An 11,864-nucleotide genomic window follows, 5' to 3' on the forward strand; every position below is an offset into this window, starting at 1 on the left:
CTAGAGTTGTAGTTTCCTTGTCTGTAAAATGGGGCTAATGATACCCAGTCCGTAAGACCATTCTGAGGATACATGAGATAACACATGAAGAGCTCTCAGCACCTCCCTGGCACATGCCAATCACTCCCTGAATGGTAGGTGGTAAGACACACCATCAGCTGTGCAGAGGCTTGGGGTAGGAGAGCCAGGTAACCCATCAGGTGCTCACCTCTGTGCTCCTAGGGCTGAGTCCAGCGTCGCACACGGGCTAGATGCTCTGAATGGCCTTGCAGGAGTGGCTGGCAGAGCTTGCTGAAGTTACTGTCTCTTTGTGCCTCGTATGTGATTGCTTCTGTGCTTTTGTTGTGGTGAATTGAACTGAATAACAGACAGGATCTGGTACCCCAGAGATTGGGGCAGATTGTGACTCCGGACTGAATTAATAAAATACAAGACGGGGAAACAGACTTAAGCATAGTTCACGGGAAAAAAGTTCCTTTGAGTTAAACGCCAGGGCCAGATGAGGGCTGGAGCAGAGAAGGCAGTCTGGGTTGCGCTCCTTGGATTCCCAGGTAGAGGAGCTGGGAATTGCCCCATGAGCTCCAGTGCCCACGGAGCTGGTCAGAACACAAGCAAACTGTGGTTTTTCCCTCTGGAGTATGTTTACGAGTGAGATGGATAGTGAGGGGGTGTGTCCAGAGAGAGGAGGGTGGGTGAGATGGGGGTTACAGCACTTTCAGCGTGCTTATCTCAGAAAAGATAAGGCTGGGGGTCGGGGATGACTAACCTTGAATACTGACAGTCCGGACTCAGCAGTAGGTTAGGGAGACTTAGCTCCAAAAGGCAGAGCTCAGAACAGTGAGTAAAATTTTCCAGAGCAGGTCTTAGCTCCGAAGTGAAAGGACTTCAGTGCACTGCTGAGAGGGAAGGAGTTGAGGGAGAAAAACTGGGTGACTCCTCACCAATAAGAAGAGATTTTTTGACACCTGGTGTGCTGAGGTCGCTTTCAGGGCTTTGGCATCCTGGTTTTGAAGGGTGACCTACTTTGCACTATTTCTATTCATTCAAGTTAACACCTTTCCCCATGAGCCTGCAACTTTGGGTGTTTCTGTAAGTTTCTAATTCATTAAAGGCTGCAGGATGAGTAACCAGAACTCACTTCTGATTTGGGAAAAAGCTAAATAAATTTCACCTGATCTGTACTTTGATTTCAAAGGAAAAAAAGGTCTATTTTTTTCTTCCTCTTACTGAGTCGATGAAACCCACAAACGTCTCTTGATCTCAGTTTGCACCAAAGGCTTCCTTTAGCAGGCCATTCCTACTGTGGACATGTGTGCTCAGTCGTGTCCAACTCTTGGCGACCTCATGGACTGTGGCCCACCAGGCTCCTCTTATCCATGGAATTTTTCAGACAAGAAGACTGGAGTGGGTTGCCGTTTCGTCCTCTAGGGGATCTTCCCAGTCCAGGGATTGAACCTGCATCTCTCGTGTCTCCTGTATTGGCAGGCGGGTTCTTTCAGACAGAAGCGTGAAAAGGGCATCTTGACTTACTATTTTTTCTTTTGCTGCTCCTCCAGGGTCAGAGCAGGACCCGGGAGAGGGAGGTCATATCCGTGTGCTGCTGCCGTAAACCAGGCACGCGTGTCTCTTACTTATCCTCACATCAGCCTTGCCATGGTGTCGGGCCCGCATGCTTCACAGTTCTACTCAGTCAGTACTCAGGGGCAGAAAAATGGCCTAACTGTTGTTGGGGAGAGGGAGGATTCAATCTTGAGACCCCTCTGTTGAGTGGCCACTGCATGCCAGGCACTGTGGGAGGGACAGAGGAGGCAGAGCTGGGAAGAGTGGGGAGTGTGGGGATTTGGTTGCAGATGGGGTAGAGATTGGGGGTTGATTGGGGAATGTCTTCAACACCCCGCTCCACCACAAATACACACATACTCGAGACCCTTGGCTTGGTTCTGTGGATGCCATGTAAGGATACCAAGCAATTGGCTCAAAGATGAGAGAGTTTTGTTCTCAGAGGCTCAGTCTGGCTGAGCATAGGGAGGGACTGAAGAGGCAATGGTTGAGAAGGGTGTTGGGTTAATCCAGGGCTAAGGAGTCCTTGGAAAAGGAAAGGCCCCCTTTTCTCCAAGAACTTAGGGAGGTTGGGGCACTGGAATTGGAGCCAGAGCCCACAACCCAGCTCCACCACTCATTGGTTGTGTGTTCGTGGGCACATCAGCCCACTTTTCAGCCTCAGTTTCCACATCTGCCAAGTGGGATAATAATGCTTTTCATCAGAGGGTTATTGTAATACAGCCTGCACTGTGCTTAGCGTCTTGGTTGGCTCTCAGGTGAAGATGGATTTTGTGGTGGAGGGGAGTTAAGGATACTCTGGTCTGAGGGCTTCTCTAGACTCAGTGAAGTAGGAGGCGTTGGTGACCTGCGAGAATTCCTGCAGATGAGCTGGAAGCTGGAAGAAGCCTGGAGTATCTGGGTGGGAAAGTAGGGTGTTTTTGCCAGAGGTGATGCCCAGAAGTACCCAGGCATGGAGGATCGTGTGGAAGGCGGCGGTCCTCACTTTATAGTGGGCAGGAGCACAGGACCGTCTGTTACCTTTGGACCGAGAAGGCAGGGAGGAGGCTGAGCTTTTGTTCTCTCAAGCTTGGGGAGTGCTTGGATTTTGAGGTTCTTCACTCAGCAAGCACTGATGGAGGAGTCCACTGGGTGCCCAGGGCTGTCCTGGGCACCGAGGTGCCAAGGTGGAGGGCCTGACACAGTCCTTGCCCTCATGGGGTTTTGCTGGGCAGGGAGATGGACGAGAAAGCAGAGGGTGATTCCTGCACGTACAGCAGGCTGTGGGGAAACAGATAAGGAGATGAGTGTCATTCCATGTGAGGGTAAGAGGGGTAGGAGGAAGTAACCAAAAGGAAATTATCGAAAGAGTGTTAGAAGCTCAGAGAATCAAGGGAAATCCCTGGAGAACTGGGCAAGGATCTAGACATTTCTGGAAGGCCAGGCAACAGGATCTTCCAGAAAAGTTCAAAGCAGGAAGAGGCTGATTCAGACCCACGTAGGGATGCATGAACTCATTATCTGGCTCTTTGTAACTTTCCTCAAGAGCCTGTTTCCGAGGTGGCAGATACCCACGTGACCTGTGCCCAGGAGGCCTGTGCTCAGTGTGCCCGGTCGCTCAGTCCTGTCCGACTCTTTGTGACAGGCTGTCTGGAGTGTGCCATCAGCTCAAGTTTGCCTGGACTCAGTAGCAAGTAGTGGGTGATGTGTTGAGGGGTGGTGGGAAGGGGCCAGATCAAGAGGGGGTCTTGGAGGAAGGCAGTGTGGGATTTATTCTATAGACCAGTGCTTTTCCACAGTTCAGTACCGCTTTCATGACTCTTGAGGGTGCAATTTCAACTGCATCCTCACTTGCTTGATACATTTTTAAAAATCACTTTTCTGCCTGTTCATTTTTTAAACTGTTTTAAGCTGTGATACCTATGAGATTATGGAATTTTTTTCTCATTACACATGAAAATAAATATCAATGCATGACAATAAAAAGATGTTGGTCCATATACTGCTTAAAATATTTTCATCTTTGTCCCATGTTTTGGGAAAAGTTGTTGTGAGTGATGGGGCTGGAGTGGACATCAGGGGCTTTAAGCAGGAGCATGACTTGCTGTGATGTGTGTTTTGGAAAGATTCAACCTGGCTGTTGATTGCAGAATAAATTGGCAGACAGTCGATTGCTGGGAACTCTTGCAGGTGTCTGCCTGGGCTGTGATGAGTCTGAGCCAAGCATATGCAGCAGAAATAGGAGGGGACAGATTTGAGGGGGTGTCCAGAGGTAGAATTTGTTAGGATTCAGAGACCAGTGGTGGGCTTCCCTGGTGGCTCAGTAGTAGAGAATCTTCCTGCAATGCAGGAGACCCGGGTTCGATCCCTAGGTCAAGAAGATCCCCTGGAGAAGGGAATGGCTACCCACTTCAGTATTCCTGCCCGGAGAATTCCATGGACAGGGGAGCCTGGCTGGCTACAGTCCATGGGGTCACAAAGAGTCGGACCCGACTAAGCGACTAACATGCACACACACACACAGACCGGTGGCGTGGGGGTTGAGGAGAAGGCGGGCTGTCTCTGTGACGGCTTTGGGAAGTCAGGGGTGTCTCTGATGAGGCAGGGAGCCAAGGTAGAGGCTAAGGTCAAATTCAAAGAGCAGGATATAAGAAGTAAGCGTTCCTAGCCACAGGGTTTGACTACCGGTTTAGCAACAGTGATATGAAGTTCTTCGTGCCTTAAATAATAGCAAACCCATGCTTTAAATTAAATTAAAGCATTTTAAATTCTTCTGAGTGGACCCACACAGGCATTCTCTGCTTGTTATTACTGAGAATGACTAAGTATTATAATTGAGCTGAAAATAATCTCCCGCCCATACTTGCTGGGTTGGTTTCTAAGTATTGAGTTTTTAAGTAATGTAACAAAGTTGCATTCTCTCCAAGTGTTAATTTTAAAAACTGCAGATGGTAACCATCTGTTACACGACTAGCATTTTACAATGTTTGATTAGCACTTTATATAGTTTGGGGAAGCCTGCCCAGGGAGTCTGCCCTGCCCATCAGGTTGGGGATTTCGGGCATGTCTTCTGTGGGTGGCCCTTGAGAGTCTTTGTCCCCACCATATGTGGTTCCCCTCTCTGCTGTGCTGAAGTGTGGCTAGTTGGACTGGCAGGTTGCACCCTGCCCTGTTGGCACTCTTCCTTAGAGCTGGAGCCACCGGAGCTCACTGGGGACACAGGATGTGGGAGGGCTGGATCTCTCCCTCAGTCAGGACTCCCTTGGTTGCAAGTGACAAAACAACGAACCCAAATCTAGGGGTGGGACTACCTTCAGGTGCATGGTGTTTGGGCTCAGGTGACTTCTTCAGACTTGGTGTCACTCAGGGTCTCAGCTCCGCCATCTGCCATGTGGCTTCAGTCTCAGGCTTCAAGAGGAGGCAAGATGGCTTCTTTGGGAGTGAAGTCCTCTCAGCATCAAGTCTAGAGTGGAGCCTTTTCATTCACCCCTGCAGAGGCGGTGAGATCTGCTCTGATTGGACCAGCTTGTCACGTGCCCATCTGTGAGCCAATCCCAGCGACCATGTAGATGAAGGGCTCTGAATGGTCAGGCCTGGAGTGGAGTCCCATCCAGACCTTGGGGGCAGAGACCTGGAAGGGTAGATCCCCAGTGGCTCATCCAGGATGTTACCAGGTGGGAGGATGGGTGGTGGGGGCCAGCGGCCACTAGCCCACCCCAGTGTGAGAGTGAGAGGCCAAAATACAAGGAGCACTTGGCAAATTTAGCTGTGGAGATGGACAGACATTGTTACCAGGAAGATAATACGCTGGAAATGAAAGAGCCTCTGAAACTAGCTCCTTAGTAAGTTTCCTCTCCTAGTTTAGCTCCTTAGTAAGTTTCCTTTCCTAGTTTCCATAGATTAGATTCAGTATTATAGTTCTTTATTTTTTAGAGTGGGTGCAGGTTGTCTGACTTCTTTTTATGTTACTTTTAAACCAAGGCCAGCCACTTAATCTTGGTCTTTTAGCTCCTCCATTTGGAACACAGTGAGCCTGTCTCTAAGAGGGGAAATCTGTGCAGAGGAGATAACAGGAGATAACAGATTCTATTCAGTCCAGTTCAACAAACGGCACGAAGTGAAGTGTTGGGGCCCGGGCCAGGCTCTGGAAGCCTGGCAGCAGGTGAGTCCCCGGCAGTGTGGGAAGTGCTATAATAGCTTCAGAAACAGGGCACTGCAGCCCCCCGCCCCCCCCCACCCCCCACACACCAAGCAAGGGACAGTCACAAAGGGCTTCCCGGAGGAAGCGACACTGAGCTGGCCCTGGAAGGACAGGCACGGGTTCCTCAGGTGGAGGAGATGGGGAAGGGAGCTCCAGGCTAAGGGGGCTGTGTGTGCATAGGCATAAGAGGTGACCTGCTTGCTGGCTCGCGATCTGGGAGAAGATCCTTGCATCTGATAGTGGGGTGAGCCCAGCACACTGGTTCCAGAGCTCATGCTGGCATCAGTATGGTGGCGGCAGCTGGGGAGTGACAGGCTTCAGGCAAGGACATCAGGCAAGATGCTGTGGTCGAGGTCCAGGCAGGATCCTGTGCACATCTTGTTAAATTGCAGGCCTGGTTGTTTTGGGGTGAGAAGTGTTTCTAATTAGCTGCTGGTGATGTCAGTGCTGCCGGACCACACTTTGAATAGCGAGGCTCAGACCTCTGGACATCTTCTCCACTCTCCGCTCCATCCTCCTGAAGTCAGCTGGTTTCTCCGTGATTGCGATGCAGGGTCTTCTCACTTGTTGTCAGTCTCCAGAAGAAAGACCACAGGATGCAGCCGTGCCTTCCACCTTTGTCCTTGTGGGCCTGCTCGGTGATGAGCCTTCTGCAGGGCTGATGCCCAGCCTCAGCTCAGGGGCTCGGTTCCGTGGGGATCTGGCCTCCATCCACACTGGGTCAAATACACCTGCTTCCCAGAGTGCTGGGAGCTGGGGGCCAGAGCAAAGTATTGGCTGGATGCCTAGAAGTGATGCTGTGTGTTTTCCAGGGACTGAGGTCTGGCGGATGGCCCCACTACGGGGGGCAGAGCTGGTCCAGACGCCGCTGCAGCTCTACCGATACCTGCTGCGCTGTTGCCGGCAGCTGCCCACCAAGGGCATCCAGGAGCATTACAAGCATGCCGTCAGGCAGGTGTGAGCAGGGTACACTGGGCTTGGGGTGGGGGTGGGGCTTCCTGCGATAGGGGGCCTGTCACAGAGTTGGGGGCCAGCGGCAGTGGGCAGGGCTGGTCTTTCAGGTGGTGATGGTGTGGGGTGGTGGCATTTGAGTTCGAGCTACCGGAAAGCAGTGCTGGCCAGCCCAGCTCCTCTCTGGTTTCTGTTTAGGAAACAGCATGCATCATCTGGGCATACCAACTCTGTGCCAAGGCTTGAATAAGACAGCTGAATGGATGATTAAAACTGAGTGTGAGACATAACATCATTTTGACAGGCATTTCTGCCAATAATGCACAACCTGAATTTAATCATGAGGAAACATTAGGTAAACCCAGACTAAGTGACCATCTACTGCTTAACCGGACTGTGCACACCACATACGGCAATGTCATGAAATACAAAGGCAGACGGCTACTCTGATTTAAAGGGGACTAAAGAGACATGACAACTAAGTGTCAGGAGTGATCCCAGATTGGATCCCAGACCAGAAAAAATGATGATAAAGAAGATTACTGGGAAATTCATGAAATTCGAATATGGACTGTAGATTAGATAATAGTATTATGTCAGTGTTTCAGATTTTGATTACTGTGGTCAAGTAAGAGAAGGCCCGTGTTTACACGTCTGGAGTATTTAAGGATGAAGGGCATGATACCTGCAACTTTAAATGCTTTCTCAGATATCTATACAAACCTGTATAGAGAATGATAAAGCAAATGTAGCAAAATGTTAACAGTTTGTGTTTCCAGTAGGGGATTCTTTCGTATTATTCTTATAGTTTTTCTGTAGATTAGAAATTATTTCCAAATAAAAAGTTAAAAACTAAAATGTATAGAAATATGATGTGGAAAGTAAAAAAAAAAAAAAAAGTAGCAACAGAGAGCTGTGGAAATATGGAGAAGGAGCAATTAACTGTCTGAGGGAATCAGAGAGGACTTCCTGGAGGTGAGCATTTGAGGTGCTCCTAAAGATAAGTAGGAGGACAGGTAGGGTCAAGAGTGGCAGGTCCGAGGAAGGAAGGAACCAGTTCTTTTGAAGGGCCATGAGTGCCACACCAGTGAACCTGAGTCTCATGTTGTTCCTCAAAGGTGAACATCTGGCCAAAGCAAACAGCAGACCCACATTGTGCCACTTTGGGCCTGGCTGGATTTTCCAAAGCCCCCCTCCCCACTCCCCTTCCATCCCTGCCTGGCTTTCCAGCAGGGGCCCAGAGAAACTCTGTTCTTCCCCGGGGAGAAGGCATGCGGTGAGCTCAGCCCGCTGACAGCAGGCTTCTTGGGAGCAGCAGAGAGATGGAAGCGTTCCTTAGGCCCCTGCTGCCTGATAACCTTTGGGCCTAGCTTGATTAGGGGGTAACTCAGGGCCAGTCTTCCCTTTCACGGCTGTCCTGCTGGTAGGAGCACAGGCTGTGTAGTCAGTCTTGGATTCAGATGCTGCTGCTGTTGCCTAGTGGCGAGTTAGGGTTTGGAGCCTGTTTGCTCACCTCAGGGCAGGATCATCGTAACTGTGTGTGGAGGGGTAAGAGCAATGTTGAGTACCCCGTGCCCACCGCATGCCTGGCTCTCGACTGCAGCTCTGAAGCTGCCAGTCCTGATTTTTGCCAAGTCATTGTGTCTTATACTTAAACCCCCAGAGTTTCCGGGTTCATTCGGATGAGGACAACCCTGAGAGGATCCAGCAGATTATTAAGAGAGCCATTGAAGATGCTGACTGGATCCTGAACAAAGTAAGCCCTTGGCTCCTGTTTCCACCCTGAAGTTGGGAGTTGAGGGCTATAATCCCCGTGACCACTAGGGGTCGCCCCAGCCCCACAGTTGAGACTAATGAGTGCTTCCCTGCCCGCCCCTGACCAGCAGCTCCCCTCCTCCAGAAGACCAAAGGGGATGGCAGATGCCCTTCCCCTTGCAGTTTCTGCAAAGGGTTGCACATCCTCAGTCCCTAAAGGCAAACTTCTGCCTAATAATGCTGAATAAGTTAAGATGGGGCTACAGGAAGACAGAAGAGAGGAGTCTCCGGGCAACAACAGTGCCAAAGCCGACAGCAGCCTTGTGACGGCTCAGAGAGGAAAGCTGGGTGGGTGAGGCCGGGTTACAGAGGAAACATTCAAGTGTCTGTTTTGGTGGAGGCAGGAAGGGAGTCAGAATATAGACAGGCTTGCTGGTCCTCACACTTTGGTATTAGAACAGCCTGAGAGCTGGAGCATACCCCACCTTCCGGTCCTTCTGAATCAGATCCTCCAGCTGTTCGCTCTAGGATTCGTTTTTCAAACTCAGGGATCAGACCAGATGGTTTCTGAATGTTGTCTTCTAGAACCTGAGATTCTTTTTTTTTCCCTTTGAATAAGACTCAGCTTGAGGAGAAGGCCGGACCCACCACAGTTTTCAGTTCCAGTGTTCCCGGTGTCATTCTTGTCCTCTCTCCCCAACTCCATCAGCTTCCTTTTCCACTGGTACCAAGTAGAGACTTGACCATCTGGTGCCTGCTGACAGGGTCCTGCCGCCTCCATGAAGCCCCTGCAGGAGGCGGCTGAGGCCTAGTGACCACAATTCTCAGGATTTCCCAGGTCCTCCCTTCCCTGCCAGTTTCCCTCACCCACTCCTAATGATGTCTCTGTCTTACAGTATAAAAAACAAAACTGAGACTCCAGGGCGTAAAGAGTGCAGCTGCCTTGGAGACGCTGACATGGAGAGCCCTCGCTTCGCCCGGCCCTAGCAGCAGCAGCAGCCATGCTGGGATATCCACTGGCCTGGTTGGCTGGGAGCAGGAAATCAGCGAAAGGAGAAGCTGTCATTTGCTCAGACTGCGCTTCCTGCCATATTTGTGTCCCCAGCGTCCTTCACATTTGCTTTTCCAGCTGGTGATGAGGTGAGCTTTGGGGAGAAGGTGTTTTCTTACTTGGCTCTGAAAGTGATTCATTTACTCTGGACGTCGTCGTTTGAGAGGCAGAGCTGGCGTCCCCTCACACAGCAGCCTGTGCAGAGGGCAGGGCGTGGGCCTTACAATCAGGCTGATCTGGATTTGGAGCTCAGCTCGCTGGCTTTTCAAGAGTGTTGGCTTCAAGTCCACTTCTTCCTTCGTTAGGATTAGATAAGATGAAATCAAAGAGCCTGACCCAGGACATGGTATGCGGTGAGGCCAGTAAAGGTCCCTCTGAGGAAGCCGGCCTCTGACGCTCGCGCGGTGCTCACGTGTCTCTCTGGCTCCCTCCACATCAGCTCTTGGTTCTCTGTGGGCGTCTTCTGTCCCTGCTTGTCACCCCAGGCCCCGAGCCCTCACAGTTGCACTGTGCCCGGCGGTCCGCCCAGCAGCTGCTCTTCCTGACCCCGACCCTCCCAGCCCAGAGAGACTGAAGCCCTGGTCCTTGTCTTCGTGGGATCTGTCGTGTCTCAGAGTGCTGAAACAAAAAATGCCAGGGCAGCTGCAGTAGACACCGATGGGTTCAGGCTGCGTGTGACCAGCCCTTGCCTACTTTGGCTCCATCTTAGAAGACGAGGGAGGAGGAGCAAGCAAGCAGTCGTGAGGGTCGTCGTGAGCCTGAAGTCCGTGGAGAAGGCAGACCTGGGTTGTGTCCCAGCTCCACACAAAGTGCTCTCGGGTAACTCACCTCGCCTCTTTCAGTCCTGGTTTCCCCATCTATCCCGGCAGTAATGACCGTACCTACCTCACGGGGCCACAGTGAGGAGTCATAAACCCTAATGTATGCCAGGTGCTTCACCCAGGATCTGGCCTGGGGAGCCAAGGAGAAGGGAGCGCCTTTTCAAGAGATTGAGCCCCTTTTCAAGGTCACAAAATGACTAAGTTGGGTCTATGAATGTACCAAACCCTCTAGATTTAAGAGGGGAAGGACAGCAGCAGGGTGAGAGGGAGGAAGCGGGGAGGGCGAGCAAGGAACATTAGGGTGACCGGCTGGAGCGGGCGGAGCAGCGAGAAGATGCAAGGAGAGACCACACCAGTGGTGAGTGTCCCTGGAGGACTCCCAGCCAGAGGATGAGCTTGCGATCACGTGACTTACAGTGACTCAGATCCGCCCATGTGCGCTCAGCTGATCAGCAGATCATGAGGTAAATACATCAGAGCTCTGGTGTATGTTCCCTGCTGTGTGCTGTCAGGTTCGATGTTGAGGGTTAGAGGCAGACAGACAGCTGCCAGGAGGGATTATTCTTTCATGTTTTAATTCATTAATTGAAATGTCCAGTCCTAGGTAAAGATAAAATTTCAGAACTTGCATGAAGGTTAAGGCATCTCTCTTCCAGGTGGGATCTGCCCCAGTGGGAAACCTGCTGTCAGAGGAGGGGATCACGGGCCGCCTTTGCTGGCTTGGGGTGGGGGAGTGGCAGGGGGTGCCTGGCAGACGGGTAGTTTCACCAAAGGCTCGGAATAGCACCACTTGCTCAGGAAGCCCCGTGCTGTTCTGTGTGGTTGAGACATCGTGGACAGAAGAGATGGTTCTGCAGCCATCTCTTTATGTAATTGTCTCCTGTCTGAGAGTGAACCCCTTGAGGGCAGGGACCATATGCTGGTCAGTGCAAAATCTTCTGGGCCGGCTGTGTGCCTGCTGCCAACGTGGCGAACTTGAAGCATTTGTTGAATGGAAGAACCATAATCCAGGCAGACTGATGTGCTGCTTTTGTGGTCATGTTTATTGCTTTCTAATAATGGGGGATGCTGGGAGGTGGTGATTGTTTCTTGGCCAACCACTGATATATGTGTGTGTGTTCTTATCACGGATGCTCAAATAAAGTCTTATTACTACTATGGAAGTAGTTTTGACTTCGAGAATCTCCTGAAAGGATTTTGGGGTTTCCTTGGACTGCACATGGGGTCCATGGACTGCACTTGAAGATCACTGTCTCTCTGTGTAATCTGAATAAAGCAGAATACTAAGAGGATTTTTACCTCCTTTCTTGATACTATGGCTTTGTTACTTTGCCTAAGATTGTATTTATTTATTTATTTTTTTTGAAGAACCAGTGTCATCTGATTGCTTTGCATTCAGCATTTAACATGAAGAAAATCTTGGAAGACATGATGTGAGGGGAAGCAAAAAACACCTTCCTCATACTTAAGCTCAGTCTTCATAGAGGAAAAAATTTTTTTTTTCAGGTGAATAAGAGAGGCAAGAAGAGCATGCCAGATAGGAGAT

General features: G+C 50.7%; 1 protein-coding gene across 3 annotated transcripts in view; it reads left to right on the plus strand.

Annotated features, from left to right (window-relative positions):
* The window catches only part of LYRM9 (LYR motif containing 9), a 34,696-nt gene extending 23,088 nt beyond the window's left edge, over nt 1–11,608 (plus strand). For 2 of the 3 annotated variants that reach the window (XM_055577173.1, XM_055577171.1), the window contains exons 2-4: nt 6,553–6,695; nt 8,355–8,447; nt 9,343–11,608. In XM_055577173.1, coding sequence (XP_055433148.1) covers nt 6,570–6,695; nt 8,355–8,447; nt 9,343–9,360 — 237 coding nt within the window. In that variant the 5' untranslated portion in view covers nt 6,553–6,569 and the 3' untranslated portion in view covers nt 9,361–11,608. Of the gene's footprint in view, nt 1–5,576; nt 5,702–6,552; nt 6,696–8,354; nt 8,448–9,342 lie in introns of those variants that run through there. The other variant, XM_055577172.1, reaches the window with a different exon arrangement.
* Nucleotides 11,609–11,864: the final 256 nt, after the last annotated feature.

This window comes from Bubalus kerabau, chromosome 4 (assembly GCF_029407905.1).
Source record: "Bubalus kerabau isolate K-KA32 ecotype Philippines breed swamp buffalo chromosome 4, PCC_UOA_SB_1v2, whole genome shotgun sequence".
In the NCBI taxonomy this organism is placed as follows: Eukaryota; Metazoa; Chordata; class Mammalia; order Artiodactyla; family Bovidae; genus Bubalus; species Bubalus kerabau.